This window comes from Bos mutus, chromosome 7 (genome assembly GCF_027580195.1).
Source record: "Bos mutus isolate GX-2022 chromosome 7, NWIPB_WYAK_1.1, whole genome shotgun sequence".
Taxonomy (NCBI): domain Eukaryota; kingdom Metazoa; phylum Chordata; class Mammalia; order Artiodactyla; family Bovidae; genus Bos; species Bos mutus.
The window spans coordinates 74367201-74394873 of NC_091623.1; the positions used below are offsets into that span (position 1 = coordinate 74367201).

Consider the following 27673-nt stretch of genomic DNA (forward strand, 5'->3'; position numbering starts at 1 on the left):
ACAGAATGGGAAACAGTACTTCTCAACCAGGTAAATATCACAGGCAGGCCCCAGCTGGTTTTGTCTCTGTGATTATGTTCTGTGCTTAGTCACTCACTCGTGTCTGACACTTTGCGACCCTATGGACTGTAGCCCACCAGGTTCCTCTGTCCATGGGATTCTCCAGGCAAGAATACTGGAGTGGCTTGTCATTCCCTTCTCCAGGGCATCTTTCAGGGATTGAACCCAGGACTCCCGCATTGCAGGAAGCCACCAGGGAAATCTCCTTATTTATCCAGCACCTCCTGGGTGAAGCCATCTAATCACCAATAAAAGCCTTACCTCACTGGTTCTTACCTCAGGGGAAATTAAAAATTCCTCAGGATGGCTCAGTTTACTAGCATGGCCCAAATCCTATTTAACATGTATAAGACCAAAACCCTCATATTTTGGTCTTCATATTACATGTCAGATCTTCATATTACATGTCAGATCTTCATATTACATGTCAGATCTAGGGTATCCCTGGCAGAAGCATCAGTGGTTTTCCAAGACATGTGTTCCTGTCACAGGAAGAAAACAGTTAGGCAGACAGGAAGTGAAAGTAGGTGAAAGGGAGGAGAGAAAAACTCTCTAATTCTCAGACTGGACCAAACTTTTTCTCAGTAGGTTGCTGTTGTTGTTGTTCAGTCGCTAAGTCATATCCAACTTTTTGCAACCCCATGGACTGCAGCATGCCAAACTTTCCTGTCCTTCACTAACACCAGGACTTTGCTCAAACTCATGTCCTTGGAGTCAGTGATGCTATCGAACCATCTCATCCTCTATTGTCCCCTACTCATTCTGCCTTAAATATTGCCCAGCATCAGGATCTTTTCCAATGAGTTGGCTCTTTGCATCAGGTGGCCAAAGGATTGGAGCTTCAGCTTTAGCATCAGTCCTTCCAATGAATATTCAGGGTTGATTTATTTTAGGACTGACTGGTTTGATCTCTCTGCTGTCCAAAGGACTCTCAAAAGTTTTCTCCAGCACCACAATTCGAAAGCATCAATTCTTTAGCAATCAGCCTTCTTTATGGCCCAACTCTCACACCCATACATGACTACTGGGAAAACCATAGCTTTGATGATACAGACCTTTCTTGGCAAAGTAATGTCTCTGCTTTTTAATATGCTGTCTAGGTTTGTCATGGCTTCCCTTCCAAGGAGCAAGCATCTTTTAATTTCGTGGCTGCAGTTACAGTCTGCAGTATGAAGAACTGGATTAAATTTTACACCTATATTCACTTCTTACCCTCATGCACCAGGGCTGATTTTGTGCAATGCTACAGGGAGAGGTCAGAGGTGAAGGGGGTAGAGATCAGGAAGGAATCTGCAGGCAACTAGGACCTGGAGGTCCTGGATAATCAAAGTCTTCCTTCCTCAGGAGCTTGGGCACCTGCTCACAGCTGGGGCAGTCAACCCCCGGGCCCCAAATGTGTGTGTGCTCAGTCATGTCTGACTCTGTGATCCCATGGACTGTAGCCTGCCAGGCTTCTCTGTCTGTGGAATTTTCCAGGCAAGAATACTGGACTGGGTTGCCATTTCCTACTCCAGGGAATCTTTCCAACTCAGGATCGAGCCCATGTCTCCTGCATTGGCAGGTAGATTCTTTACCACTATGCCATCTGGGTTGCCCCCACTTCCCACCATCTACTTAAAATGGTTAAGATGGTAAATTTTATGTTGTGTTTTATACGCTAAATATTGATTGAACATTTGTGAGGGGTTCTCAGAAGATGAGCTCTTCAAACACAGGCTCCCAGCTTTTACTGAGGCCTAAGGAGAAAACAGCAAAGCTATTTTCTACAGCACCTCTCCTCAGACATGGCTGACCACCACCTCCACGGGGCTCTCATTCCCCTGGCTTCTAAAGCCCTGTTCTCTCTCGGGTTTCCTCCTACTTACTGAGTGTCTCCATTTCTATTTCCTTTACTGGATGCATCTACCTCTTTCCCTTATAAAAGTGGGTATTCTCAGAGACTAACTCCACAGACCAGCCCTCACCTCTCTCTCCAATTTTCCCCTCACAGCTCACATCAGGGAAACCTATTTTCCTCTTCTGACTGAAGATGCACACACTTTTCTGCCTGGGCTCGTTTACCCTGGCTCAGTTGGTCCTCCAGACCAATCTAGGGTTCTTGTCTGCTTCAGTTTAGTTCAAATGCTCAGTCATGTCCAGTCCTTTGCGACTCCATGGACTGCAGCACGCCAGCCCTCCCTGTCCATCACCAACTCTCGGAGATTACTCAGACTCACATCCATTGAGTCAGTGATGCCATCCAACCATCTCATCCTCCATCATCCCCTTCTGCTGTCTTCAATCTTGCCCAGCATCAGGGTCTTTTCCAATGAGTCAGTTCTTCACATCAGGTGGCCAAAGTATTGGAGTTTCAGCTTCAGCATCAGTCCTTCCAATGAATATTCAGGACTGATTTCCTTTAGGATTGACTGGTTGGATCTCCTTGCAGTCCAAGGGACTCTCAAGAGTCTTCTCCAGCACCACAGTTCAAAAGCATCAATTCTTTGGTGCTCAGCTTTCTTTATAGTCCAATTCTCACATCTATACATGACTACTGGAAAAACCATAGCTTTGACTAGTCGGACCTTTGTCGGCAAAGTAATGTCTCTGCTTTTTAATATGCTGTCTAAGTTGGTCATAACTTTTCTTCCAAGGAGGAAGCATCTTTTAATTTCATGGCTTCAGTTACCATCTGCAGTCATTTTGGAGCCCCCAAAAGTAAAGTCTGTCACTGTTTCCATTGTTTCCCCATCTATTTGCCATGAAGTGATGAGACCGGATGCCATGATCTTAGTTTTCTAAATGTTGAGTTTTAAGCCAACTTTTTCACTCTCCTCTTTCACTTTCAACAAGAGGCTCTTTAGTTCTTCTTCACTTTCTCATCACATGGACCACAGACTTGTCTAACTCAGTGAAATTATGAGCCATGCCATGTAGGCCCACCCAAGACAGATGGGTCATGGTGGAGAGTTCTGACAAAACATGGTCCACTGGAAAAGGAAATGGTGAACCACTTCAGGATTCTTGCCTTGAGAATCCCATGAACAGTATGAAAAAGCAAAAAGATATGATACTCGTCCACTTAGTATTCCTAAAACACTACTTTGCACCTGCCGTGTTCCAGTTCAAATCCCACAGTTTCTTACAATAATTTTGTTTGCCTCCTAAATGGTATATGGGGCATTCGTTGTTGTTCTGTCGCTAAGTCATGTCTGATTCTGCAACCCCAAGGAATGAAGCACACCAGGCTTCCTGTTCTTCACTATACAGAGCATGCTTTAGTCTACAGTCAATGCCTGCACTTTTCTAATGAGGAAGGCTGAAGTTCAGAGAGACTCATCCGTGACTGAAAGTTGCACAGACAACCAAGGGCAAAGTCAGGAGGAGAACTGGTCTCCTGATGCCCAGTGCCTTGTCTGCTACAGAGTGTCCCTCTGGGCAGCTTGACTTCTAGGCTGGTGCCATGTACTGCTGCAGTATGGCCCACCAAGGCTTGCCATGAACCCTCCACTCCATGGTGCTCTAAACCTTCTTCCACTCTTCTCTCCACTCATCTTCCCTAAAGGGCCTCACTGAAGTCCTAGCCAACCCCTCTCTGGAGGCACCAGTGCCTGTGATGTCTGCTGAAAACAGTCTCTAGATTCTCAAAGGGTCTACCACATCATCCTCTGGCCTGCACTCAGCCTAAACGCCCACCTTGCATTCTGTACTATGAATGCACACGTGCTGCATGTGATGCCCTGAACTAGGAGTTCTTTGAGGGCTGGGCTCTCCACACACAGAAGTACTAACTTTGCCAACATTTGCTGCTGTGAGTATCCAAGGCCCACAGAAGGCGGCAGTGATGGAGGGAGAGAGGCTGCACCCAGGAAACAGGACTGTCCACAGTGAGCAGAGCAGCCTGTGCTCTGGGGACACCTCTGATCCCCAGCTCCTCAGCCTAGGCGGGGGCCACATGAGAACACATACCTGGGCCAGCTGAACTGACGGCTAGATACACGGCAAGTCACGATGGAAGGAAAGTTCATAAATCGCTTATTCTCTTCCTGACAGGCAACCCTGGTGTGGGCACATGAAGTCTTGGAAGGCTTCAGGCCTCGGGCTGACGTGCTCACCTAGGGCACTCAGCTTAGTGCCCTCTTTGCTTCCACATTTCCTTGGAAGAAGTTTACTCCCAGTTATTTATGCAATTAAATCTTGTTTGTCACGATGAAGCTGGAGACCGTATTCCCATGTAAGTCCATGGACAGTGCTATATACACAAACACACATGCCCATACATCTTCAAAACATAAATATCATAAGGTACCAATCTAACAACACAGGAGTTACAGTTTCCCAGAGCAATCCACTCAGCGAATGATGAGTCATTCACTCATCACACACTCCAGCTCCATACCTAACTTTCCCTCAAGGTTCTGAAGCCCTTAGAACAAGATTTAAGATATGCAATAAATATAACTGACACTGCTATGTGCTATACATACAAGTTTTTAAACAATTTTTTTGTTTCTTTAATTTTGAAACTATATGAGATGACATATCTCCCCTAAATTCACTGTGATAATCATTCCATGATATATGCACATCAAATCATTATGCCATACACCTTAAACTTAGACAGCACTGCATGTCAATTATATCTTAATACAACTGGGAGAAAAAGGATCCAAGCAACTAGTCTTTCAGGAATTGTGATCAATGGCTGAGGGAATACTGAGCTGCTTCTCAGAAAACTATGTGTTCTGACCCCTAGCTTGCACCGGGCTCCCAGGGCTCTGGGGAAAATCTGGTTGAGAGCCACCCACCTGCTCCTGCAACTGCATGTCTGGTGTCCAAATACCAGTGCTCGGCCACATACATGCAAACCTTCCCCCCAAGGAAGGACACCCCTGCCCCATCAGCAGCTATGGAGCTAATTTTCCTGAGCCATGTTCTCAAAGGAATGAAAACAACTGAGCTCACTCTTAATCACCTCTCACTCAGTCTACCACTTTGAAAACCAGGGATCTTGAAGGCTCTATTGCAGGTGAAATTTTATTTCACGGTACCTCCTTATCTTTCACTTTCCTGAGGAGCACATAAGAGAAGGTGAAATTGTAAATCTCTGTGTGTTCAACCATTCCACTTAGGTTTGGCAAATTCCCCCGAAAGGCAGTGTAGGACACCCACAAACAAATTAGGTTGTCCTGCTTCCAGGAGATCTCATGCAAAAATCCGCGATGCTAAAACCTAGGCTTGTGAAATTTCTCGTTTGCCAAACAGGTACAAGGTGGACAGAAGGACCTAAACATCACCTTTCTAGGCCTTGGTTCCTCATCTCTAAATAAAGTTAGACCTTTGGAAGGCCCTTCAGAGTTGCTTTTAACTCTCAGACATGGGGATTCTACTTATATTTGTAGGGGGCAATTTCATTACAAAAAGCTTTGCACTGTAGGCCTTCCTTAAATATTACACACATATATATAATGATTTGATTTTTTTTAAATTTCAGCTTATACTATCTTTTTAGGTACAATGTACTGAATGAAGAGAAGTATACAGCCATGTTTACCTCACTGTCTCCCAAGTTGTTAGCATCTTTCTCATATGGATGGAAATGTTGACAAATAAATGGTTTGTGGCAACTCTAGGATTATTCTGCATTATTAATGAAATGATGTGCTGCATTATTCTGAATTGAAATCACTGGGTCCTGAGACTTTGTCTCACCCTACTGCATTCTCTTGCTTCTTCCTGGATTATCAACTGCCAGGAGCGGGGAATTTCATAAGCCATGTTATCCTGGTTCTCCCAAGGGCATCCTCATGCAAGGACAAGAAAGGTGTGATGCAAATTCAGTCTGATGAAAATTTCAGAAGTGAGGAAGAAAAAGGCCCCAGGATAATTAAGCTTACAGAGCTGGGGTGGGGGGTCAGGCAACACCAGGTTACCAGTGAAGTACCCTGTAAGGAGACAGTATGGCATGGATCTTAGACGGACTTGCCATTTTTAGTCCTTGTCAGCACACTGCACTCTAAGGCTAATGACTATATAAAAGGAAACATAATCACATCAAAGTTCGATGTTTTAAAGCATGGGCTACACCTTCTACATTATATATGACATCAAGGTCAGCTGTACCAAGGGCTATGGATTTCATCAGAGCTGAACTACAGCTTCACCTCTGAACTCATCACTCCCTGGGCAAAGCAGGGCTGGGGAAAGGGGGGAGAACACTGGTAAAGTGATGCTTAGCAATGAACTTGATTTATAAGCTGCCACAGGACATGAGGTTAAAACAGGGAAGGCACCCCTGGTGTGGGAGCTTATATGATACCATTGAGCTTTTAGATTATAGAAGATATTAATAAACCACCACCATGGAACAAACGAGCTTTTATATGATCAATACTCTGACAGATATTGGTCCCCTTCTTTGTCGTGGAAGTCTCTACTTTTTGAAGAATTAAAATTTCTAGGAGGTGGGGCAATGCCGACCATGAGGTTCCTGGAAGGTTCTGCAAGGCTGGCACATGTGCTGGGGCGCAAAGCTCAGACACTGTCCTGGCATTTGACTGATCTCAGTCGTTTGACTGCAAGTTTGTGATCCAGACTGGTTTCCTAAAAACCCACCAGGAATTCGGACCCCAGCTCTGGCAGATTCTGGTGAGAGGGACTCAAGGCAACCTGTGGCTCAGAGAAACCATAGCAGAAGCACCAAGGAACAGGTCAGGCACCTGTTACGTGACACTAACACTGAAGAGGGCTACAATCGAGAGTGTAAATGCCTGTGCATGTGCCCAACAAGTTAACATGTTATCAGGAGAGATGACTAATTGAGTGGAACGCAACTCTGCTGAGAATCACTCACATGTATCTATACACCTAGCAGATTTTAAAGAAAGTGGAGACTCAGTGGATGCTACAAAGTCACCCTATTGTAATAACATAACACACACATCCCCAGTGACCTGGGAAGTCCAAGCTCTCCATTCTCAAGCTGTCCTCTGGTTCAGAAAGTGAGGTCCCTTCTCCTCTCCCATAGGTACTCTGGTCTCTCTTGCTGGCGTAGGCTCCAGAACCTCCCACCCAGCCCTGTTGGGTTCCTAGATCTCCTGCATCAGGGGTAGAAGGATGCGCTCAAGACTCCCTGCCCATGTGCTGGGGCTCTTCTCTTTCTCCTCCAAGGTACCTGGTCTCTCTACTCCTGTCTTCTCAGAAATGGGGTACAAGTGGACCCAGGACTCACAGACAGCATTCTCTTGAGTGTTTAAATTACTTGAGGATGGGGGAGAGCCCTGGAAGTACCACATCCCATCAGGGTCTATGGATAGACGGCTTCCATTCAAATCTTGATTCTACCTTTTCTGGTTTTGTGGTTTCAGGCATGGTTTTTAACCTCTCGGAACCTCAGTTTTCTTAATCATTATGCAGAACTAAAACAAAGGATTATTAAACAAGTATCAAATGAGATTAATATACATAATCAGATGCTTAATTAGCACTGTGCCCAACACAGGAAAGTACTCAGTACACTTTAGTTTCAAAATCACTTCTTTGGTCCTCAAGGCAATTTGAGATGCTCGCAAGCCATCTTGGGCCCCAATGCCCGTGATTAAAGACACATGCTTGTTTTGCCTCTGCCATTAAAAGTACTTCAGTGGAGAATTTAAGAAACACTACATAAATTTGTTCTCTAGGTTTGGAAGGCACTATTCCTATAAAAGCAAGGCTGGATGATCTCTAAGCAGTGCTCTAAAAAGTTTCATGTCATGTAATTTCATTTTTAAACTGATTAATTTGACAATGCTTTTCAGGCCCTCCTAAATAGAGGTCCTAGGTCAAGCAAAAACAAACCATGCACAAATCTTGCTTACTGAAGAGGAAAAAAAAAAACTCATAACACAGAGGAGGCAAAGGAAAAGAAGACTAATGGCTATAATACATGAAAACAAGGTACAACTGCAGGAAGTACAGGGTATTATGGGAACCCTGTGAAAGATCCTCGACTCCAGACTGGGTCCTGCTGGACACGTTACCCACTTAAGGAGGAGCAAGAGAGTGAGCCCAACAAAGGAAACGTTTGCTGAGGGAACAAGGAAGTAAATAGGCAGGGTAGCACTAGGGTCGCATGGACCAGTCCCATGGAGTGGTAGATGTCTGTGGCTGTTTCGGTGATCCACATCAGAAGTCCCTTCCTAATTCTGAAGAAACCCTCATTTTGCAAGTGGTTGCAGCAAAGCTGGAACCAGAGGATATCTCTCCCTCAAGCAGTAAGGGCAAGGACACAACCCAGCACTGACAAACAGCTGGCTTACTTCTGAGATTTTTAAATGTGGAGCATGACTAAATATTCAGGCACATCTGGAGTCCCATCTGAGACGGAACTGAAAAATACACAGGAGGCCAAGGCCATCGTGAGGTCCTAACCAGGAGATTCTTGGCTGCATTTCCTGATGTATCTTTCAGAGGCTAATTCTTTCTGGGGATGTGTGAACTAACCCAGTAAACTTTCAAGACATCCTTCATTTCAATCCATTCCTCATGATTCTGCTGCTGCTGCTAAGTCACTTCAGTCGTGTCTGACTCTGTGCGACCCTATAGATGGCTGCCCACCAGGCTCCCCTGTCCCTGGGATTCTCCAGGCAAGAATACTGGAGTGGGTTGCCATTTCCTTGTCTAATGCATGAAAGTGAAAAGTGAAAGTGAAGTCACTCAGTCGTGTCTGACTCTTAGCAACCCCATGGACCGCAGCCTACCAGGCTCCTCCGTCCATGGGATTTTCCTAGCAGGAATCAATTTCTATTTGTTGCAACCAAGAATCCTGATGAGAGAGGTAGTTATTGTATTCATGAAGGCACAAATACTGAGGACCTGAAGCAAGGCAGGGTCCAGGAAAATGAAGAGAAGGAGATGCACTCAATAGATAATGAGGAGGAGGAAGTGCCAGGTGAAAGCTGAAGATAAAGGAGAGGGTGGGATTAAGGACAACTAGCAGATTTGCAGTTTGGAAGCTAAAAAGAGTGCTGTGATATTCAGTGATGAGACAAAAGGAGGGTGAGATTTGTGAAGAGTAGGAAATGACAGGCTCAGTGCAGATCTGTTGAATGTGAGATACCCATATGACAGTCAAAGCATGGTGTTTACCGGGACTCACAGACATAGAAAACAAACTTATGGTTACCAAAGGGGAAAAGGGATGGGAGGGAGAAATTAGGAGCTTGGTATAAACTACTATATATAAAATAGATAACCAACAGGGTCCTACTGCACAGGGAGCTATATTCAATATTTTACAACAAACTATAATGGAAGAGAATATTATATATATATTATTTTATATAATATATAATATATAAAAATATATTAATATAATGTTAATAATATAATATATATTATATTATATATATATATATATATCACACACACATAGAACCACTTTGCTGTACACCTGAAACTAACACAACACTATAAACCAGCTATTCTGCACTTTAAAAAAAGAAGCATGGTGTTTACCAGGCAGCTGGCTGTACAGGTAACTTTTAGAAAAGCCTAGACTGGTGCTCTAAGAGATTAGAAAGAAACAGCTAGAGAGTGTAGAGGCATAGGAACTCAGGGAGGAATCTAGGACTGCCAGGACACTGGTCTTCTAGTGTCAAGCACTGCAAAACCAAGTCAAGTAAAATGGGGACAAAAATATGAATGCTAGGTCACTGGTGGTTTTGGCACCTGGGAAGTCACTGGTGATCTGGGCAATTTCAGTGAAGTAATGGCATCACTGACTCGATGGACGTGAGTCTGAATGAACTCCGGGAGTTGGTGATGGACAGGGAGGCCTGGCGTGCTATGATTCATGGGGTCGCAAAGAGTTGGACACGAGTGAGCGACTGAACTGAACTGAACTGAATGGAGAAAAAGACAGACTTCAGTGGATGAAGGATGACAAAGAGTGAGAACGTAGGCATCATGCAAAAGGTAAAAAAGAAAAAAAAAAAAAAAAGCAGATTCATTTTATAGGAGAAATATATGCCTAAAATTAACAAAGTACTGAGGATTACCTCTAAGGAATGAAGATCATTCATTCATTTTTTAAATACTGAATGATCACCTCTCATTGCATAGGTCTTGGAGACCCAGTGGGGAAAAGAACAGATATGGTCTTGCCCTCAAGAGCTTGTGGTCTAGAGAAAGATGCTAAACAATGTGGTATTGGCCACAAAAAGGTTAGGTGTTCTGAGAGACTGCAGTAAGGGATTTTAAAGTTGGAGGTTCAGAAAGGGCCTTCCAACCCAAAAACCCGACCAGGGAAAGGGGGTCAGGTGGGGAGAAGAATTTCAGGCAGAAAGACCATCAAGTGCCAACACCCCCAAAGTAGGGAGCTTGGGCCCATCTATACACAGAAGGGCAGGAGCCAGGAAAGACGTGAGGCCAACTTGTGCAGTGAGGAGCCCACAGTAGAAGGAGCCTCCTTCCACTCCTTCCAACAGGAACCACGCCTGTTCCACAGACACTGGGAGGATGGGTGTGGGTAAAGGTGAATCTGTCCGTCTGAAAGCAGGAAGTGAGGGAGTTGCCTAATGGCTACTGTTTTCTTTGTGAAATAGCAGTCCTGGTGAGGCATGAGAGAACTAGGTGAGGCCGTGGCGGGAAGTGCTATTATGGGCAAGACAGGAGGAGCCCAGCTCACTCACAGCTCAGCCCTCCCAAAGCAGCTCCTTAATAGTGGCCTCCTCATTTTTTGGTACCAAAGCTTCAATAACCAAGTCAGAGGAGCCCCAGACCCCTCAATGCTTAGCACTAGAAAGATCTGCAGAGATCTTAATTGTGATTCATTTCTCCTACCTCGTAATTAAGAAATTTATTCAACAGGAATCAATTAAATGCCAAAAATACGGCCATCAACGCATCTCCTCAAGAAGCCCCCATCCATGGGAAACTGTTGGTATTTTTTCAACAGTCTTCCCCTGTTTAATAAAGTAGGTTTCTTCCTCCCTTTCTCTTGCTTTCCTATTCATTTTATGCCAGGATATCTTAAACTCACTCAGCTTCTAATCTAGCAAGGTCTGAGTTCTTTTTCTCTGTTTAATACTCAAGCACAATCACCTATTCATTTGTAAGCAGGAAAAATTAAATTGATTCTTTAGGAGGTGGCTTTTGACTGAGCACGGAGGCTCAGCACTCCTGGCACAGAGTCAAGTTTGTCCTAAGCTACAGTGGCTTAACAATATCCCCAGTCATTTGCTTCTACATTCACTCACATACACAAATGTGTTGGCCTGCAAGGATTTCTGAATTCAACCAGATATTTTGTTTCATATTCAACCCTAAACAACATATACTAGTCTCTCACTGCAGTTCAGACTAATGATTTAAAGTATCTCCCAGTATGGCAAATCAGGCATGAAGCATCGGAAGGCAATTTGCTTGCGATGCGGACACTGTGAAGAACTTGTGGTGATCTCACACTAGATGGGATACATAAATCCACAAGGAGGGGAAAAAAAAAAAAGCTAAGGAGAAGGGACAGAATTTGTAAGGATAGACAATAAAGATAACTGAGCTATTTAAACAGCACTGAGGGACTTCCCTGGTGGTCCAGTGGTTAAGACTTCACCTTTGACTGCAGAGGGTGAGGGTTTGATCCCTGGTTGGGGAGCTAAGATCCCACATGCCTTGGGGCCAAAACACCAAAACATAAAACAGAAGCAATATTGTAACAAATTTGATAAAGACTTTATAACAGTCCACATCAAAAAATCTTTTTAAAAATAAAAATAAACAGCATTGCTCCTTTCTGAGTGGTGGTAGCTAAGCAGAGGATTCTAGATCACAGCCAATAACAAATCTTGTCAGAACTGCCCGGGACACACACGCGCACACACACACAAACACACATATATACACACTAGTCCTTTATTTCCTGGTAGAAGCTACTATGATTCCATTTGTTAATAAAGTTATTTGTTTCATCTCCCTCAAGAGTTATTCTACATCCTATTCTAACTGCCATCAACTTAAAACTCAAGCACCTCATATTATATAAAAAGAAACATGTTGGGCATTCAGTAAATAACAGAGGGAGGATAATTTGCTACAGATTTGCAGAATGTAAGTGATGGCAAGGGAAAGGGAAAGGTTAGGAACAAGGGGGTGTGCATTAAGGCATCTCTTCACCTCCATCCAGTTTTCAGGCTTGCAATGGGTGAGCTGGGCTGGAGAGAAGAATGTGGGTGCTGGCTGAAAGAATGTATCCCAAAGAATATGCTTTGGGATACTGTTTTTCCACTTTCTCCTCACTGTTTTGTTTTAGTTTTTTTTTTTTTTTTTTTCCCCAAAAGAAAAAAGCATGCCTGGGAGAAAAATACCAATGTAAGTGCTACTTGTAATTCATATAAAAGTTCACTATTGGCTTCTCTCAGCCCATGTGCCTTCAACCCCAGTTGTACATCGCTGTTTAAAAGAAAAGCCTCCAACAGCACAAAGCTCCATCAGTACAGACTCCACGGCAGCAAAGAAACATTAATCCCCCAAGTTCCCACATCAAGCTCAAAAACAATGCTCCTGGCTGTCATTTCTCATTCACACCAGTCCCATATTTCTATTAAACAAGACTGTTTTTTATTGACTGCTTCCCTCACACAGCACAATAAAGGAAATTTCAGCCCACAGAGACCACATCTTGAAATACAGGGCTTAACTTTAGGGATGGGAATCAGGAAAAGAAGAGGACAAATTTCCAGGGCTCTCCCTGACTGGTATCTACCAAACCGAGAAACGATGGGGTTCCTTTCTGCTCCTCAGGCTCTCTGAGCTGCTATGATTGATTCGAAATTTACCCGTTTCCCAAGAGACTACTTAAAAAGAAAGAAATTTCACAATCTTGCACAGTCTGCTCTCTTACTCTCTCATTTCCCCCACTTTTACCTCAACTTACAAGAGGACTTTTGTATACATAAAGTTTCAGGAAACAAAGCGTACAAACACTCACACACAAATAAACTCCCCGAACTAACACCAGCGTATAATTGTGTTTTGGTTGGAGTTTTTCCAGCCCTGTCACCCGCTCTGTTAGGAGTAAATGGAAACCCTTTGCTTTGGCAAAGTTAGAAACAGACAAACTCTTCTCAGTTTCAAGTTGCACAAGCCCTCCCTCATATCTCTCAACCCCCTTAAAGCCCCCCAACAAAATAAATTCACTGCTGAAAAGTCAGCAAGGATTTAAAAAAAAAAAACCTATTTCTCAAATAAAGATCTTTCACTTCTCCCCCGCACGCAGCTTCCCCCTTTAGCCGGAAACACACAAAGTTTCCAATTTCTGAAATCCCTTTTCAAGGGACCCTGGACTCTTAGGGCTCTTCCAAGGGATCCAGCTTTCTACTGTCCAGACTGCAGGCAGGCAGTGCTCTTCTAAATACATTTCGCATTCTTGGAGTCAATACTGGGGCTGTTTCGTTTCCAGAAAGATCTAGAAAGCAGCGTTTAGTGGACTGGCAGAGCCAGGATTGACTCTTCCTCCCTCCCCTTTGACCGGCCGCGGGGTGAGAAGTGTATTCGGCACAGTCGCCCTGAAACCAGCAGCGAAGGCGCAGTCAGAACGGACAAAGTACCCATCGCTCACTTTTAAACTCGTATCTGCTCCACTACCCCGCCGCCCTACTTCCACATTCCTCCGCAGAACTTGGCGGGCGACCCCTCAACCAAATCCAAACCGTACCTTCCTTGGATTCTTCTGCCTCGAAGTGCATGGTGTCCGGGTAGGCGGCTGCAGGGGCGACGACCGCGGACATGTACTTGCACGAGCTGGCAGCCAAAACCAGCACACAGAAAATAAAAAGGAAGGAAAGTCTCTAAAATCAAAACCTCCGCGGGGCGGGAGGGCTGGTTCTGGTGCAGGGATTTTCAGGGGGAAAGTTCTGCAAGAGTGACGAATCGCGTCTCAGCTGGGCGGCGGGAGTCCGCCCCCGGGGCCGCGCGCCCCAGCCCGTCGCAGGCGGGCGACCTGACGGCTCGTGGCTGGGCGCACGCAGGTGGGGCTGATCTGCGGAGGGGCCCGGCAGAGGGGCGCCGGCCGCCGGGACCCAGGATGGGCCACGCCTGAGAAATCGATATGCAGGGAAGAAAAGAAAGGCACATCTCTGCTGTTTTGCATAAATCACAAATGCAGACGCGGTCAAAGACATGCACCTCCATCTTTAGGTTCCATTTTTCGACGCCCATTTAACTTTCTGTGTCTTGGGGACTTAAAGGCCCAAAATGAAGGATTTTAAAGCTGCTGGGTTTTGTACATTATTTTTTGCAGCAAAGTAACGTGGATATTGGTCCATGAGGCTGGAAGGACCTGCGGCACAAGCCCAGGAAGGGGGCATTTTGAAGAAAGGTGCGGGTAGGCGGGAACTCCACCCTTACCTTTACACAGGAAAAGCAGACCAAAGGCTTAGTCATTCAGCATAACCCGCATGACTTACTCAAACCCCAACCTGGGTGCACTAAGTGCTCTGCAGTTACCCCAAAGGGCCATTCCCAGACGGAGGGGGCGCCACTCTCTTCTTCGAAGGCTGCAAGCCAAAGGCGGGGGTCAGGGGGTGGGAGTGGGGGTCGGGGAGGTATTCAGGCTTTTGAAACGCTGAGAGAATAAAGAGGCTGGAGAGTTCTTAGAGGAGATCTCAATTCTGCCCCCTGGTCGGGTCCACCAGCTGAGAGGATGATGTCTCAGTTTTGTGAAGCCTTAGTTTTTCCTTTGGAGAAGGGGGAACAAGAGCTGCCACCGACATACCTGTCTTAATGGAGGAATTTGCAGAGCACTAGTTTTACTACAGATATAAGGCAACAGGTCCTCAAATAACATACCTGAAAGATCCATTAGGAAACTGTGAGAAAAGTTACATTCTTTTAATAAATTCATTTTCCAGCTGCTTTCCTTTCCCTCATTTCCCTCGTTTTATACGGGCAAAAAATAAGAAGAGAGGCTCTACAGTAAATTTAGTGAATAGGCTCTATAGTAAATATAAATTTAATGATCAGATCAGATCAGTCGCTCAGTCGTGTCCAACTTTTTGCGACCCCATGAATCGCAGCACGCCAGGCCTCCCTGTCCATCACAAACTCCCGGAGTTCACTGAGACTCCTGTCCATCGAGTCAGTGATGCCATCCAGCCATCCCATCCTCTGTCGTCCCCTTCTCCTCTTGCCCCCAATCCCTCCCAAAAAGATACAGATGTAAAGAGTCTGAATTAAGATTTAGTTCTGCCATTTATTATTTGTATGACCTTGAGTGAATTATTTAACTTCTCTGGGCCTCCCTTTCCTCATCTGGAAAAAGAGAGTTTAAAGAGTATTAATTACTCCTCAGATTTATTCTGGGGATTAAATAAGGTAATATAAGCAAAAAGTGCTTTGAAAACCATAAACTCCTACACAGATTATTACAAACTACTGCACCATTAAAAGTAATTTTTTGTAAAAGATACTCTAGCGTTTTATTCCAATATTGGGTTTGAACAGGAAAAAAGAGTGTTTATGTGAGTCACAAGCAGTGAAGACTATTATAAATATTAATATAAGATATTAAATCACTTCCTACTGCTGAGTGATTCTATCACACCTAAGACACCAGGCAGTATTTCATCTCAATTCCTTGAAAGGACAGGACAGAATGATGAGAGGAAGACATAGCTGGTCAGAAAGGAGAAAAGAGGAGAAACATCTGGAAAGTATCAGTATTGTGGAGCCTTCCGGAAGCTGACCTCACCAGGCTGCACCCTTCTGAAAGTCCCAGTTAACTGCGAGGTCCCCAGTGCCACACATCCTGAGCTGCTAAGATGCAGTAACTTAGTAACTTCATTCTGTAACTTCAGACTTAAGGAGGAGACATGAAGGTCATTCTGAGACATGCTCCCTCACTAGTCAGAAGCGACCTTTCCTGTCTTGTCTAAGGAATCATTCTGGAAGTCCCCCCACCCCACCCCACACACACCATCTGTCCTTTGCCCTCCCCCATGGCAGCCCAGACTTCCACAGATGTCTGCCAGGAGCCCAGCAGCATCTCACCAGGGCTGTGAACTTCACAAAGATAGCTCCCATTCATCTATAATTGGAGTAAGACGCAACACCTTTTCAAGGTGATGATTATGCAAATTCACAAAACACAAAGTCCGTCTCACCAGTCACAGGAAGGGCTCACTTTTACCCTCTTCCTTCAGAAAGTGCCCCCATAAGAGTGATTTATAAAAGGTCTTTCTGCAAGTCCAATTATGTTCAAACCACACAAGTGTGTTAAAGTACATGTCCTTAACATCCGACTTGTTTTTACGCTGGGTTCACAAAAAGGCCCTCAGCTTTGCTCAGGTTAGCCAAGGAGAACAACTGCTGAATGAACAGTTAAAGCACTGCTGTGTCAGCCTCTTAATCCAATTTAGAATCATTTTAGCAGCTAGGTTGATCTTTGACTTTCACTGGGGTCCTCAAGAAACCTGGCAAGAAACTTCTTTTGTATTTAAATGTAGCCCAGCAGTCACCTTGAGGAACAAAGTCCCGATCTAGCTCCAGTGCAAGGCAGGCTCGGTTTATTTTGTGAGTGTATCTTAGCCTCTCTCCATCTTGTCCTATCCTCCTCCAAAACCACTCTTCTTTAGGATCCAAATTTCCAGATAGTCTATGACTTCCCCATGTGAAAGCATCCACATCCTTCTCGGAAGTTTTATAGACAAATGTTTTATTGTTTGGAAGCATTTATTTCTTTGTTTTGTGGTTAACTGCAAATTTATCTAAATTTCCTTAACCACCTAAAAGGAGAAACCAGCTGACTGTATTAGTAAAATAAAGTATGAGTTCGGTGTCTGCCTCTAATTAGCTCTTTCTGACTTCTTACTTCACTCCTCTGAACTACAACTGTATAATATGTAACATCAGGATGTCAGTTAAAATGATGTATATATTTTGTACATGTCCTATGAAATCATCAGAAAAACTGTGCAGAGCTTTCTATGTTTATTTTTTCCACAGCACTCTCTGTATAGTAGCCTAAAAATAGTAGCTTACCTACGTTCATGTAGGTAAGAGCTTACTTAGTCATGTCTGACTCTCTATGGCCCCATGGACTGTAGCCAACCAGGCTCCACTGTCCATGGAACTTTCCAGGCAAGAATACTGGAGTGCGTTGCCATTTCCTCCTCTATCGGATCTTCCCAATCCAGGGATCGAACCCACATCTCCTATGTCTTCTGCATTGGCAGGCGGATTCTTTACCACTTGCACGGATCTGAGTTAAAATGCAAGCTAAGAATCCGAGATCCCTGGATCAGGAAGATCTTCTGGAGGAGGAAATGGCAACCCATTCCAGTATTCTTGCCTGGGAGATCCCATGGAAAGAGAAGCCTGGTGGGCTACAGTCCATTGGGGTGGCCAGAGTCAGACAGGACTTAGCAGCTACACCATCACCACCAAGATTCTGGTGGTTTTTTTCTTTTTCTTTTTTTTTCAGTCAGTCATTACCAAATATTTATGTGTGTCACATGTAAAAGAACTCTGCTCACCTGGAGCTTACTGGCAAATTTTGGTAATTTTGATCACAGACTTGGAGTTCAACCTTCCAAGTGACCTTGGTTCTAAGGAAGATATTAACACCACCTCTCAACTGAACTTTATCATAGAACAGCAGAAACATCTTCTCTTAAATTATGCATCAATAAAGCTGTTGGAAAAATGCCTGGGCTTTGGGCCTTTTCCTTACAGCCGCCCAGATGTCTGCCAAGAACAGGAAAGGTCAGCAAGTGTTCAGACTTAGAAGAGAAGCCCAGCAGAATTGGGAAGAGAAGGTACAATTCAACCAGGAGGAACCACACTCTGATCACATTAGAGAATGTGGTAAGTTCCCTGCAGCAAAAAAGACTAAGCATCTCTGTCAATTTGTATAGACCTATAGCTTCATGGCAACCCACTCCAGTACTCTTGCCTGGGAAATCCCATGGATGGAGGAGCCTGGAAGACTACAGTCCATGGGGTCGCGAAGAATAGGACATGACTGAGCGACTTCACTTTCACTTTTCACTTTCATGCACTGGAGAAGGAAATGGCAACCCACTCCAGTATTCTTGCCTGGAGAATCCCAGGGACGGGGGAGCCTGGTGGGCCACCGTCTATGGGGTCACACAGAGTCGGACACAACTGACATGACTTAGCAGCAGCAGCAGCATAGCTTCTAGCCTTGGAGAAGGGAATGGCTAATATTCCAGTATTCTGGCCTGGAGAATTCCATGGACTGAGTCCATGGGGTAGCAAAGAGTTGGACACAAATGAATGACTTTCACTTACAGCTTCTAGGTCTAAGAATTCCATACCGCAAAAAAAATGGTAATTTTATTGATATTTTTATTTCTGCCTTGCTGACAGGCTGAATCTATACAAACAACATTTAAGTCAGAAGGGGGGATGGTGAAAAAGAGTTGTTTACTTAGTATAAAAAGTGGCTTTCTCCTATTTGACTTTGAAGCTTTCCTCATCTATTCTTGTATTATTTATGTCTACACCCTTGAGAATCTTTACAGGCTTCCATGCTCTATATATAAAGTTGGCTTTCAGTCCCTCTCCTCACAGAGGGACCTGTGTTCTTGGCCTCACCTGGTTGTGACTGCAGGCTCTGCATCCTTCTTAACCTCCTTAGACATCTTACACTTAACCTTCCAAAAGGAGTGGGGCTAATTGGGTATCTCACCGGAGTCCCTGCCTAGCCCAAGTGATCTCACTCTTTATGCCTTAAGAAAGTTTGATTTACCAAAAGTGGAGAAAGGGCCACTCATATGACAGTGGAAATCTCCCACATACCTTCTCAGGAGCCCAAGCCCTGAGCCTCAAGCGGCCTCCTGCTTATGCATTGCTGGTCCTGGGATGAGGCAGGGGAGGTTGGGAGGCTGGACAGAAGTGCTGTGAGTCAAGGAAGAAGGCTGACGATGAGTGCCGAGTCAAAGGATGGGGAAAGCTGCCTCCCAGGGGCCATGCCTGGGAGTCAGAAGTTTGTTCTGTGTAAACCCTCTCCTCAGTCTTCCCTATGGCTTTTTCTGTAAATCCCCCAGGCTCACTACTGCTCTGGGTGTGAGTGGATAATTCTGAGGGAGTGAGAAGTGCTGACATCTGGGGTGAGCATGCACAGGGAGAAAACAGTACATCTGGGAGGCTCTTGTTTCCTAGGCTCTCATTGTTTGCTTTTCTTTTTCTCCTAAGAAATCTTTCTTAGGAGAAAATAAAAACTTTTAGCAGACGATGAAACACACACACACTCAAAATCAGGTCTGAAAATATTACCTGAAGAATTTATGACTTTGGATCTTTCTTTTGTAATACTTAGCTAGGATGCTTGCATTTACTATGCCTTGCATAGGCTTTATGCAGACTTCCCAGTTAGCTCCCTTGGATCATCATACTCATTTTACAGACATGTAATTAAAGAAAGGGAGGTTATACAATTTGCTCAAGGTCACAAAACTAAGTAATAATGTTCTTGAGACTAGTGTAGATGCAGACCAGGCCTCCTGTCTTCTATATCCAGACTTTCTCACTCTATTAAACTACTCAAGTAAAATTCGAGACCTTTATTTTGCAGAGGAATAATTCAAAGTTTGCTGTACTGGGAGATTCCCAAAGAGTTTGAGTTGGTCATGATTCTAGGATGGAATGCTCAGATGGTTCTGTTCACAGGCTTAGATCACAGCCTCAAATCAAAACTATCCCATTCCTGATATTCAATGCTTTAAATAAGCCATAAGTTTAATAGCTTCTGTTTATTCAGCTACATGAAACTACAAATACTTTTTTTTTTTTTAATTAAAAGTTCAGTCAAGACCCCAATTAAACTTCCTTGGATGTAAGGCTGCCAGAAGCTGGGCAAAGAAAGCCAGACTCAGTTTGGGAGACCTGGGCCTGATTGCCATAAACCCAGTGAGCACTGTCTCGTTGACAATAGGATTTTATTTTTCTATTCATTCTTCTATCGCTTTTCTTCTAAAATTTGCAAGCCATTTAACCTCTCTGAGCTTCGGTTTGCCCATCTGTAAAATGGGAATAATGCCACTTATTCCACAAAGTAGTAAAAATAAAAATGAGTCATGAATGTGATAAAGCACTGAAAATTATGAAATCCCCCTAATCACTTTCATGAATAAGGCCAGATTATTTTAGGTGGTGGAGCATCCATCTGGAAGCCCTAAATGCGGACTGTACAGAAGTCCCACATAGGTGTGGGCAATTTACTGTGTGTGGTCCAGCGAGAGAACGTGAAAATAAAAGGTCCAAACCTCACTGTGCCTTGATTAACAGGCTCAACCAGGGATAACCTGAGATGGGCTACAAAGGGAGTCGCCAGGAATGAGAGAGGCAGGGCTGAGACCGGGCCCAGAAGGTAGTGCCACAACTAATCTATACATCCCTGACTTACCTTCAGAAAAGGAACAGGAGGAAGAAGTGATCAATGATCTTAGTCATAGAAACTCAGACTTGGAAGCAAACTTAAGGTCATTTATTCTAATCCTCTAATCTAGGAGATGAAGCCATCTCCTAGACACATCACAGGCAGCAAGCCTTCATCCACACTCTCCTTGATTACTTCTATTAACAGAGACTCACTGCTTTAACAAAGCCCCACTTCCTCTCTAGTCATTAGAAAGTTCCTCCTTATCATGAACTGAAATTCATGTTTAAGGGCAGTGATATTCAAATTACTTCCACCCTAACCACTGCTTTTACCACTTACAGCAAGGAAATAATTTTATGATAAGATAAACAAAAATTTTCCTTTTCAACTGCCTAATGGAGACCCCCTCATGTTGGCTAGCGATTGCAATCGAATGCAACGTGAGACAGTTATGCAACTTTCCAGGGCTGGCCACACATCTGCTATTGATTATCATGAAGAATTCAGAAGTAAGCAGCTTTGCTTAAGGCAGCAGCAGTGACAATCTCTTTCTCTCCTGTGTGTTCACTCTACTCCGAGGAGGCAGAAAAGGCGGCCAAGATAGGGAGGGTAATGGCCCCGCTTGATCCCATCAAGCATTTATGAACTTTATTCCAGTTTCTGATCAACATTTGAAATCTACAAGAAAACAGAAGTAGTGCTCATATGTGGAATCTGGACCACAGACTCCTGTTCGGATATCTGTTTGAAAGTCTAATCCACTCCAAGTTGTCAAACTTGGATTTTAACAGTGAGTTTCTGACATGGGTAGAATCCCTGTCAAGTTAATATTTTTGCCAACCCATCACTGTTTAAGAGACAGAAAACACCAGGAGATGAAGCTACAGGGCTAGACAGGCTTGCCCGCTGAAAGCAGCCAAGGTTAAAACTCAGCCGACAAACTCAGCAGGAGGTGAAAACGTGAACCAAAACAGAACTTATCCAAACAGTGTTTCAGGGGGAAAGGGAAGGCTGCTTTGCAGGTAGCACTGAAAGGCGTGGATCAGAAGTTTGTCCTTTTGAATGGGTCAGCTTACAAAACTTAAGTTATTCAGCTTCTCTTTAAAGAAAAGTTATACAGAAACATGTATCAATTATGATTCACAAAATTGTTAAACATCACCAAAATGAATGATTCTTCTGGGAAAATCAATAACATGAACAGTATGCCTGCCTACCTACCTATAAAAGGTCTTATTAAGTCCATCCATTTTCTAGGACTTCCCTGGTGGCTCAGATGGTAAACTGAGGAACTTGACACTTTCACTTTTCTGTTTCTACTAGAACATAAAGAACAGTGAAAGTGAAATCGCTCAGTCGTGTCCAACTCTTTGCGACCCCATGGACTGTAGCCTGCCAGGCTCCTCCGTCCATGGGATTCTCCAGGCAAGAATACTGGAGTGGGTAGCCATTCCCTTCTCCAGGGAATCTTCCCAATCCAGGGATCGAACTCGGGTCTCGTGCATTGCAGGCAAACTCTTTACCATCTGAGCTATCAGGAAGCCAAAGCCTTTTTTAAAAAAAAACACTAACTTTTTAACATTCTTCCCTTGTGGCTCAGCTGGTAAAGAATTCACCTGCAATGTGAGAGACCTGGGTTAGATCCCTTGGTTGGGAAGATCCCCTGGAGAAGAGAAAGGTACCCACTCCAGTATTCTGGCCTGGAGAACTCCTTGGACTCTATAGTCCATGGGGTCACAAAGAGTCAGACACAACTGAGCGACTTTCACTCACATACATACATACATACATACATAACTATCTCAATAGAATTTTTACTATTGAATTCAGTAAAGTCCTCTTGAATGGCATTCAACTTTCTCAATTTCAACTCTGTACCATCAGCCTAAAACAGACAGATGAAGAGAGGAAATAACAACCTAAATGGTGCATCAGCCACCAGTAAGTGATTTTTGCTGCAGAGTAAGCATGGGATAGAGCTAGGACTTTGCTGTTCCCTCCCTGAGCCTTGTCTCAGCATTGCCTCTTACACTATGAGCATCTTATGCATGTTGATGATGACTGCTGTAGCTACAGCTATGGATTTTTTCATGTCAAAGAGCCTCGGAAGACAAGGCAACTATTTCATCCAGTTCTCAAGAAACAGGAACCTGCTCCAATGCTAGAGGAAACACTTACTGTAAGTCCTATACTTACTGGAAGACAGTATGCTATTCGCCAATCTGGTAACTTGCTGAAAGATCTTCTGAAGTAATACTGACCCTGTACAATTTTTACACTACCCATGACTCTTCTGTACTCTTAAGCACATCAGTACCTTAGATTCTCATATATGAGAGCGATGTGGCCAGAGTTGGCTAAAGAGTCTCACTTTTTAGCCCTGAGATCTTCAAATTGTGCCATGGTACCTGAGAGCACTGCAGCTAACTCACAGGGGTGTTACAGGGTACTTTAAATTTTTGAGGAAGACACAGTGTTATTCAATGTCTCTCAGACACTGTGTAAACTACTAGTTCAAGCCAGTTCATTGCATAACATTAGACTGTAATACATTTCTTTTGATGTCATTTCTGTGCAAAGCTAGGTTGTTGGCAGTTGCTATACTAAAAAGCAAATATTATCTGAAAAGTAACATGAAAGAAGAAATGAGGGTAGTGGATCCAATTTGATTTCAATTTGATTTTAAGAAGTTATGAGGTGGCCAGTTATCAATTTATTGTCTCACGGCTCCAATTCACCTTTCATTCACACGTGCACGCTCAGTTCTGTCTGACTGTTTGGGATCCCATGGACCATAGCCCACCAGGCTCCTCTGTCCATGGGATTCTCCAGGCAATGGGAGAATCTCCAACCGGAGTGGGCTGCTATTTCCACCATCAGGGGATCTTCCTGACCCTGGGATCAAATCTGGGTCTCCTGTATCTCCTGGATTGGCAGGTGGATTCTTTACCACTGAGCCACCTTACCTGCTCTGAAAAAATAAAGATGAGACTTTAAATATTTTTTATTTTGCCAGCTGGTGCTATCCTAAGCTTTGTCACTGGAGTGTCATCATGGAGAGACATTACAGGAAGAAGAGCTTTTGCTTCCTGGTTCTGGTGTGCTCTGGCTGCAAGCTGCCACAAGCACTCATGACTTCTCCAGCCCCCAGTTCCTGTAATGCAGGCACCTTCTTCAAAAACTGGCTCCTGCTGTACGTGGTGGTCAGCAACAACCAGCCTCCAGCAGCTTCTGCTGGCATCCCCCGTAGGAGGTTTTGTGGCAGAGCACCTTCAGTGAAAAACCTCCCCATGAACAGATTTCCACAGCATCCTAGAGGACAGATTTCCAGCAAGTTCTACCTGCACAGCAGTGCTGTGACTTCTCTGCCACTCAAGGAGCCAGGCCAGCCACCTTCTCTCCAACAAGGTCTAGAGTAGGAGAGAGAGGAAGTTTGGGTTTGGTACCCTGTTTCAAGCCCACAGGAAGGGGCTGCTTTTTATATTTGCTATTCCCCTATTCTTTAGAGTTCTCTTCCTAACAGCCAGCCCTCAGCAAAATTAATATTTATTTAACTTTTTTTTATTAGTATTTTCAATTGTGGTAAAATGCACATCATATAAAAGTACCACCATCTTGATCACTTTTTAGCTATACAGATCAATAGAATTAAGTACACATACTTTGTTGTCCCAGTCTCACCACCATCCATCTCCAGAATGCTTTTCATCTTGGAAATGGACACTCTGTACTCATTAAACACTCCCCATTCTCCCCTCTCCTCAGCCCTTGGCAATCATCATCCTGTGTTTTCTTTCTGAATCTGACTACTCTAGGTACTCCATATACATGGAATTACACAGTATTTGTCTTTTCTGTGACTGGTTTATTTCACTAATATCCTCAAGATTCATCCATGTTGGAGCATGTGTCAGAATTTCCTTCGTTTTTAAAACTGAATGATACTCCATTGTGTGTATATACCATGATTTGTTTCTTCCTTTCAACCATCAATGGACACTTGGATTGCTTCTACCTTTTGGCTATTGTGAATAATGCTGCTATAAATATGGGTATACAAATACATGCTCAAGTCTCTGCTTTCCATCCTTTTGGGTACACATCCAGAAGTGGAAATTGTTTGTCATAACGGCAGCTAAGTGGTAAAGAATCCGCCTGCCAAGCAGGAGATGCGGGTTCGATCCCTGGATCGGGAAGATACCCTGGAGAAGGAAATGGCAACCCACTGCAGTAATCTTGCCTGGGAAATCCCATGGACAGAGGGGCCTGGCAGGCTACAGTCCATAGGGTCACAAACAGTCAAGGCACGAATAAACAAGAAGATGGTAATTCTACTTTTAAGTTTTTAGGAGCTGCCATACTGTTTCATCAGCTAGCATTTCTTTATATCACACGTTCCTACTCTAATTATCATGTGGTTTATCTCCTGACTGAAACATGCAAGGCCCAACAGATGCACCCATTCCATCAGTAAGTAACTGGTAGAGAACGAAATAAAAATATTATTTTTGAAATTTCAATCTATGTATATTTTCACATGCCTACAAAGTTATTAGTACATGAATACTTGTTAAGTTATCGGGACCTAACACGTCACAAGTGAAACTGTCATGTACCTCTTGTGTCCTGGGAATGACATGAAAAAATTCCTGAGACACTGTGGGTTCCGCGAGTGAAGCTGTTGGGAACCTTTGCTCCCACCTATGTGTTTCTAGCTGCCCTCAGCACCTGTCTGCCTGGAAGGTTCCTTAGGCTCACCTTGGAAGGACACTCATCTAGGGAGAATCCTTATACTTGAAGATACAGATAGATCCCTTCCCTACCCCCAGCATCTTGGTTTTCTTCAGAATATTACATTTGTTCTTACTTAGACAATGGTAGCTAGACACTTATGACTATCAGTGGCTTATGCTGCACTGTGGCCCCTTCTTTCTTTTTTTAAAAAAGTATTTATTCATTTATTTTTGGCTGTGCTGTGTCTTCATGCAGCACGCATGAAGTTTCTTTAGTTGTGGCGAGTGTACAGCACTCCAGCTGTAGTGCCTGGACTTCTCACTGCAGTAGCTTCTCTGCAGAGCCCGGGCTCTAGAACACACAGGCTCAGCAGTTGTGGAGCTTGGGCTTCGTTGCCCCATGGCATGTGGGATCTTAACACTGGCAGGTGTTAACCGCTGGACCTCTGTGGAAGTCTCTCTTCTTTCTTCCTTTTTACTGTTCTCTTATTTCTCATTTCACTAAGTCCCACCATCTAAATGTTTCCTGAAGAGGCCTTTTCCCACTCTGTTCCCACAGCTGTTAGTCTGTCATCTCCAACTAGTATTATCTGACAGACTCAAGCTGGTCTCTCTTAAATGAGACCATGGGTTGAAAATTCAAATGCCCACTGAGGCTAGAAATACAATACTTCGTACCTGCCACAGTCCCTGCCCCGTGAAGGCAGCTGAGCTAAGCAGGCTATGAGCCAGGTGCCCCAGGATACAGCTGGAGCACTGACCTCTCTCTCACAAAGAAAGCACTGGCGAAGCAAGTGAGTGGAAATGACGCTGCTAGAGGCAAAATCCTGAGTACCGTCCCCTAGACATAAATGGCACCCCACTCCAGCACTCTTGCTTGGAAAATCCCATGGACGGAGGAGCCTATTAGGCTGCAATCCATGGGGTCGCTAAGAGTTGGACACGACTGAGCGACTTCACTTTCACTTTTCACTTTCATGCATTGGAGAAGGAAATGGCAGCCCACTCCATTGTTCTTGCCTGGAGAATCCCAGGGACGGGGGAGCCTGGTGGGCTGCCATCTATGGGGTCGCACAGAGTCGGACTCGACTGAAGTGACTTAGCATAGACACAAATAGATATGAATGATTCAAAAAGTAAGTAATCATTCAGAAACTCTGACACTTGTTTTCATTAACTGGAAATTACTGGAAACAAAGCTTAAGACACATCATGACATCGTGTGCAGCCATGCTGCTGGAACAAGGCTTCAGGTCTACTGTTTCTGCTCTGTTACACTGTTTTGTTTTTTTTTTTACCCCAAACCCTAGCTCAGGTCTCAATCCCCCCATAAAGCTTCAGTAGGAGTGCCCAGTGCACTTCACTTTCACTGTGAACTTCTAACACAAAATCGATGTTCGTTGTCTCTGAGGCAGATTTGTAAGCTATTTGGAACAGAAGATTGTATCTTGTGGGCTTTTTTTTTTTTCCCCTTTCTAGAGAGTAGAATATGTTGGATTCTATGAATGCACTATACAACTAATAAAACAATCATTTACTCATTTCATAATATTGAATTATGACAACATATAGGAATAAGCCTAATTTCTCCTCATCCTGAAAGTATATTACAAGGAACTGTGTACATAAATATCTGTTATCTTCAAAGACAGAAAACAAGAAAATTTGCATTGCATCTGGAGAACTGAGGCTGATAATCTGCAACAATCCAAAACTCTACCAGATAAGGAGCCAAGAAGAAAATAATTCTGACAGCTGCAAGCCTTCTGTTTTACAACATACACAGAATGGATGCACTTCCTCTTAACATTCTCATAAACAGAGAGTGCTGAGCAAATGCAAACAGCCCCAGTAGAAGCCACTGGAGTGTAGGCTTCAACTAATGGATTGTTCTTATCTTTACAGAGGCAACCTCACTAACCCCCTATCAAACCCACCACAGTTGTCCTTGGAGCCACGAATAAGATGGATTGAACAAAATTCCACTTCAAGTGATGGAATTTCCAGGGCCAGCAAGGTACAAGCAGAAGCTGCCCACTTGCAAAGAGCAGTGGCCTTACCTTCTTCAGAGTGGGAACACTGTTTCCTTTAAGAACTAACATCCGGCACTGGGCCACCTGAATATATATACTAATAAAGTCAGATGGAAATTCCAGACACCTTTTACTCAAGGCATGAACTCCTCGCAGGCAATCAACATTCTATTAAGCAAGCCTCTTAGGAACAAGCTTTCCCTCAGAGGCTGTTTGCATTTACAACACGCTACGTTTTTCTAAGGCAAATTTGGGATCCATGGTTGCACAATATGTAATTAATTTTGTCACCTGTTTTCTTAATGGATCAAACTCACCCATGAATGAAAAGGCAGCACCTTGGTGGTTCCAAATATCCTGTTACGTGAACCAGAAGGAGAGTATGTCCTCCTTGGCCATAGACCCACATTCGGAACCAGCAATGCAGTTTAGTAGCAAGCAATTTATGTGTTTAAATGAAGCTTATTTCTTGATATCATAGCTAA

The 27673-nt window shown here is 43.9% G+C and overlaps 1 protein-coding gene across 5 annotated transcripts in view; it reads right to left on the bottom strand.

The window, feature by feature from the left end:
- Positions 1 to 27673, bottom strand: part of TNFAIP8 (TNF alpha induced protein 8) — a 144672-nt gene that overhangs the window by 32201 nt on the left and 84798 nt on the right. Inside the window, exon 1 of one of the 5 annotated variants that reach the window (XM_005890852.2) lies at positions 13736 to 13984. The exons of the other annotated variants lie outside the window; for them this stretch is intronic. Coding sequence (XP_005890914.1) covers positions 13736 to 13808 — 73 coding nt within the window. The 5' untranslated portion in view covers positions 13809 to 13984. Of the gene's footprint in view, positions 1 to 13735; positions 13985 to 27673 lie in introns of those variants that run through there. 5 annotated transcript variants of the gene reach the window in all.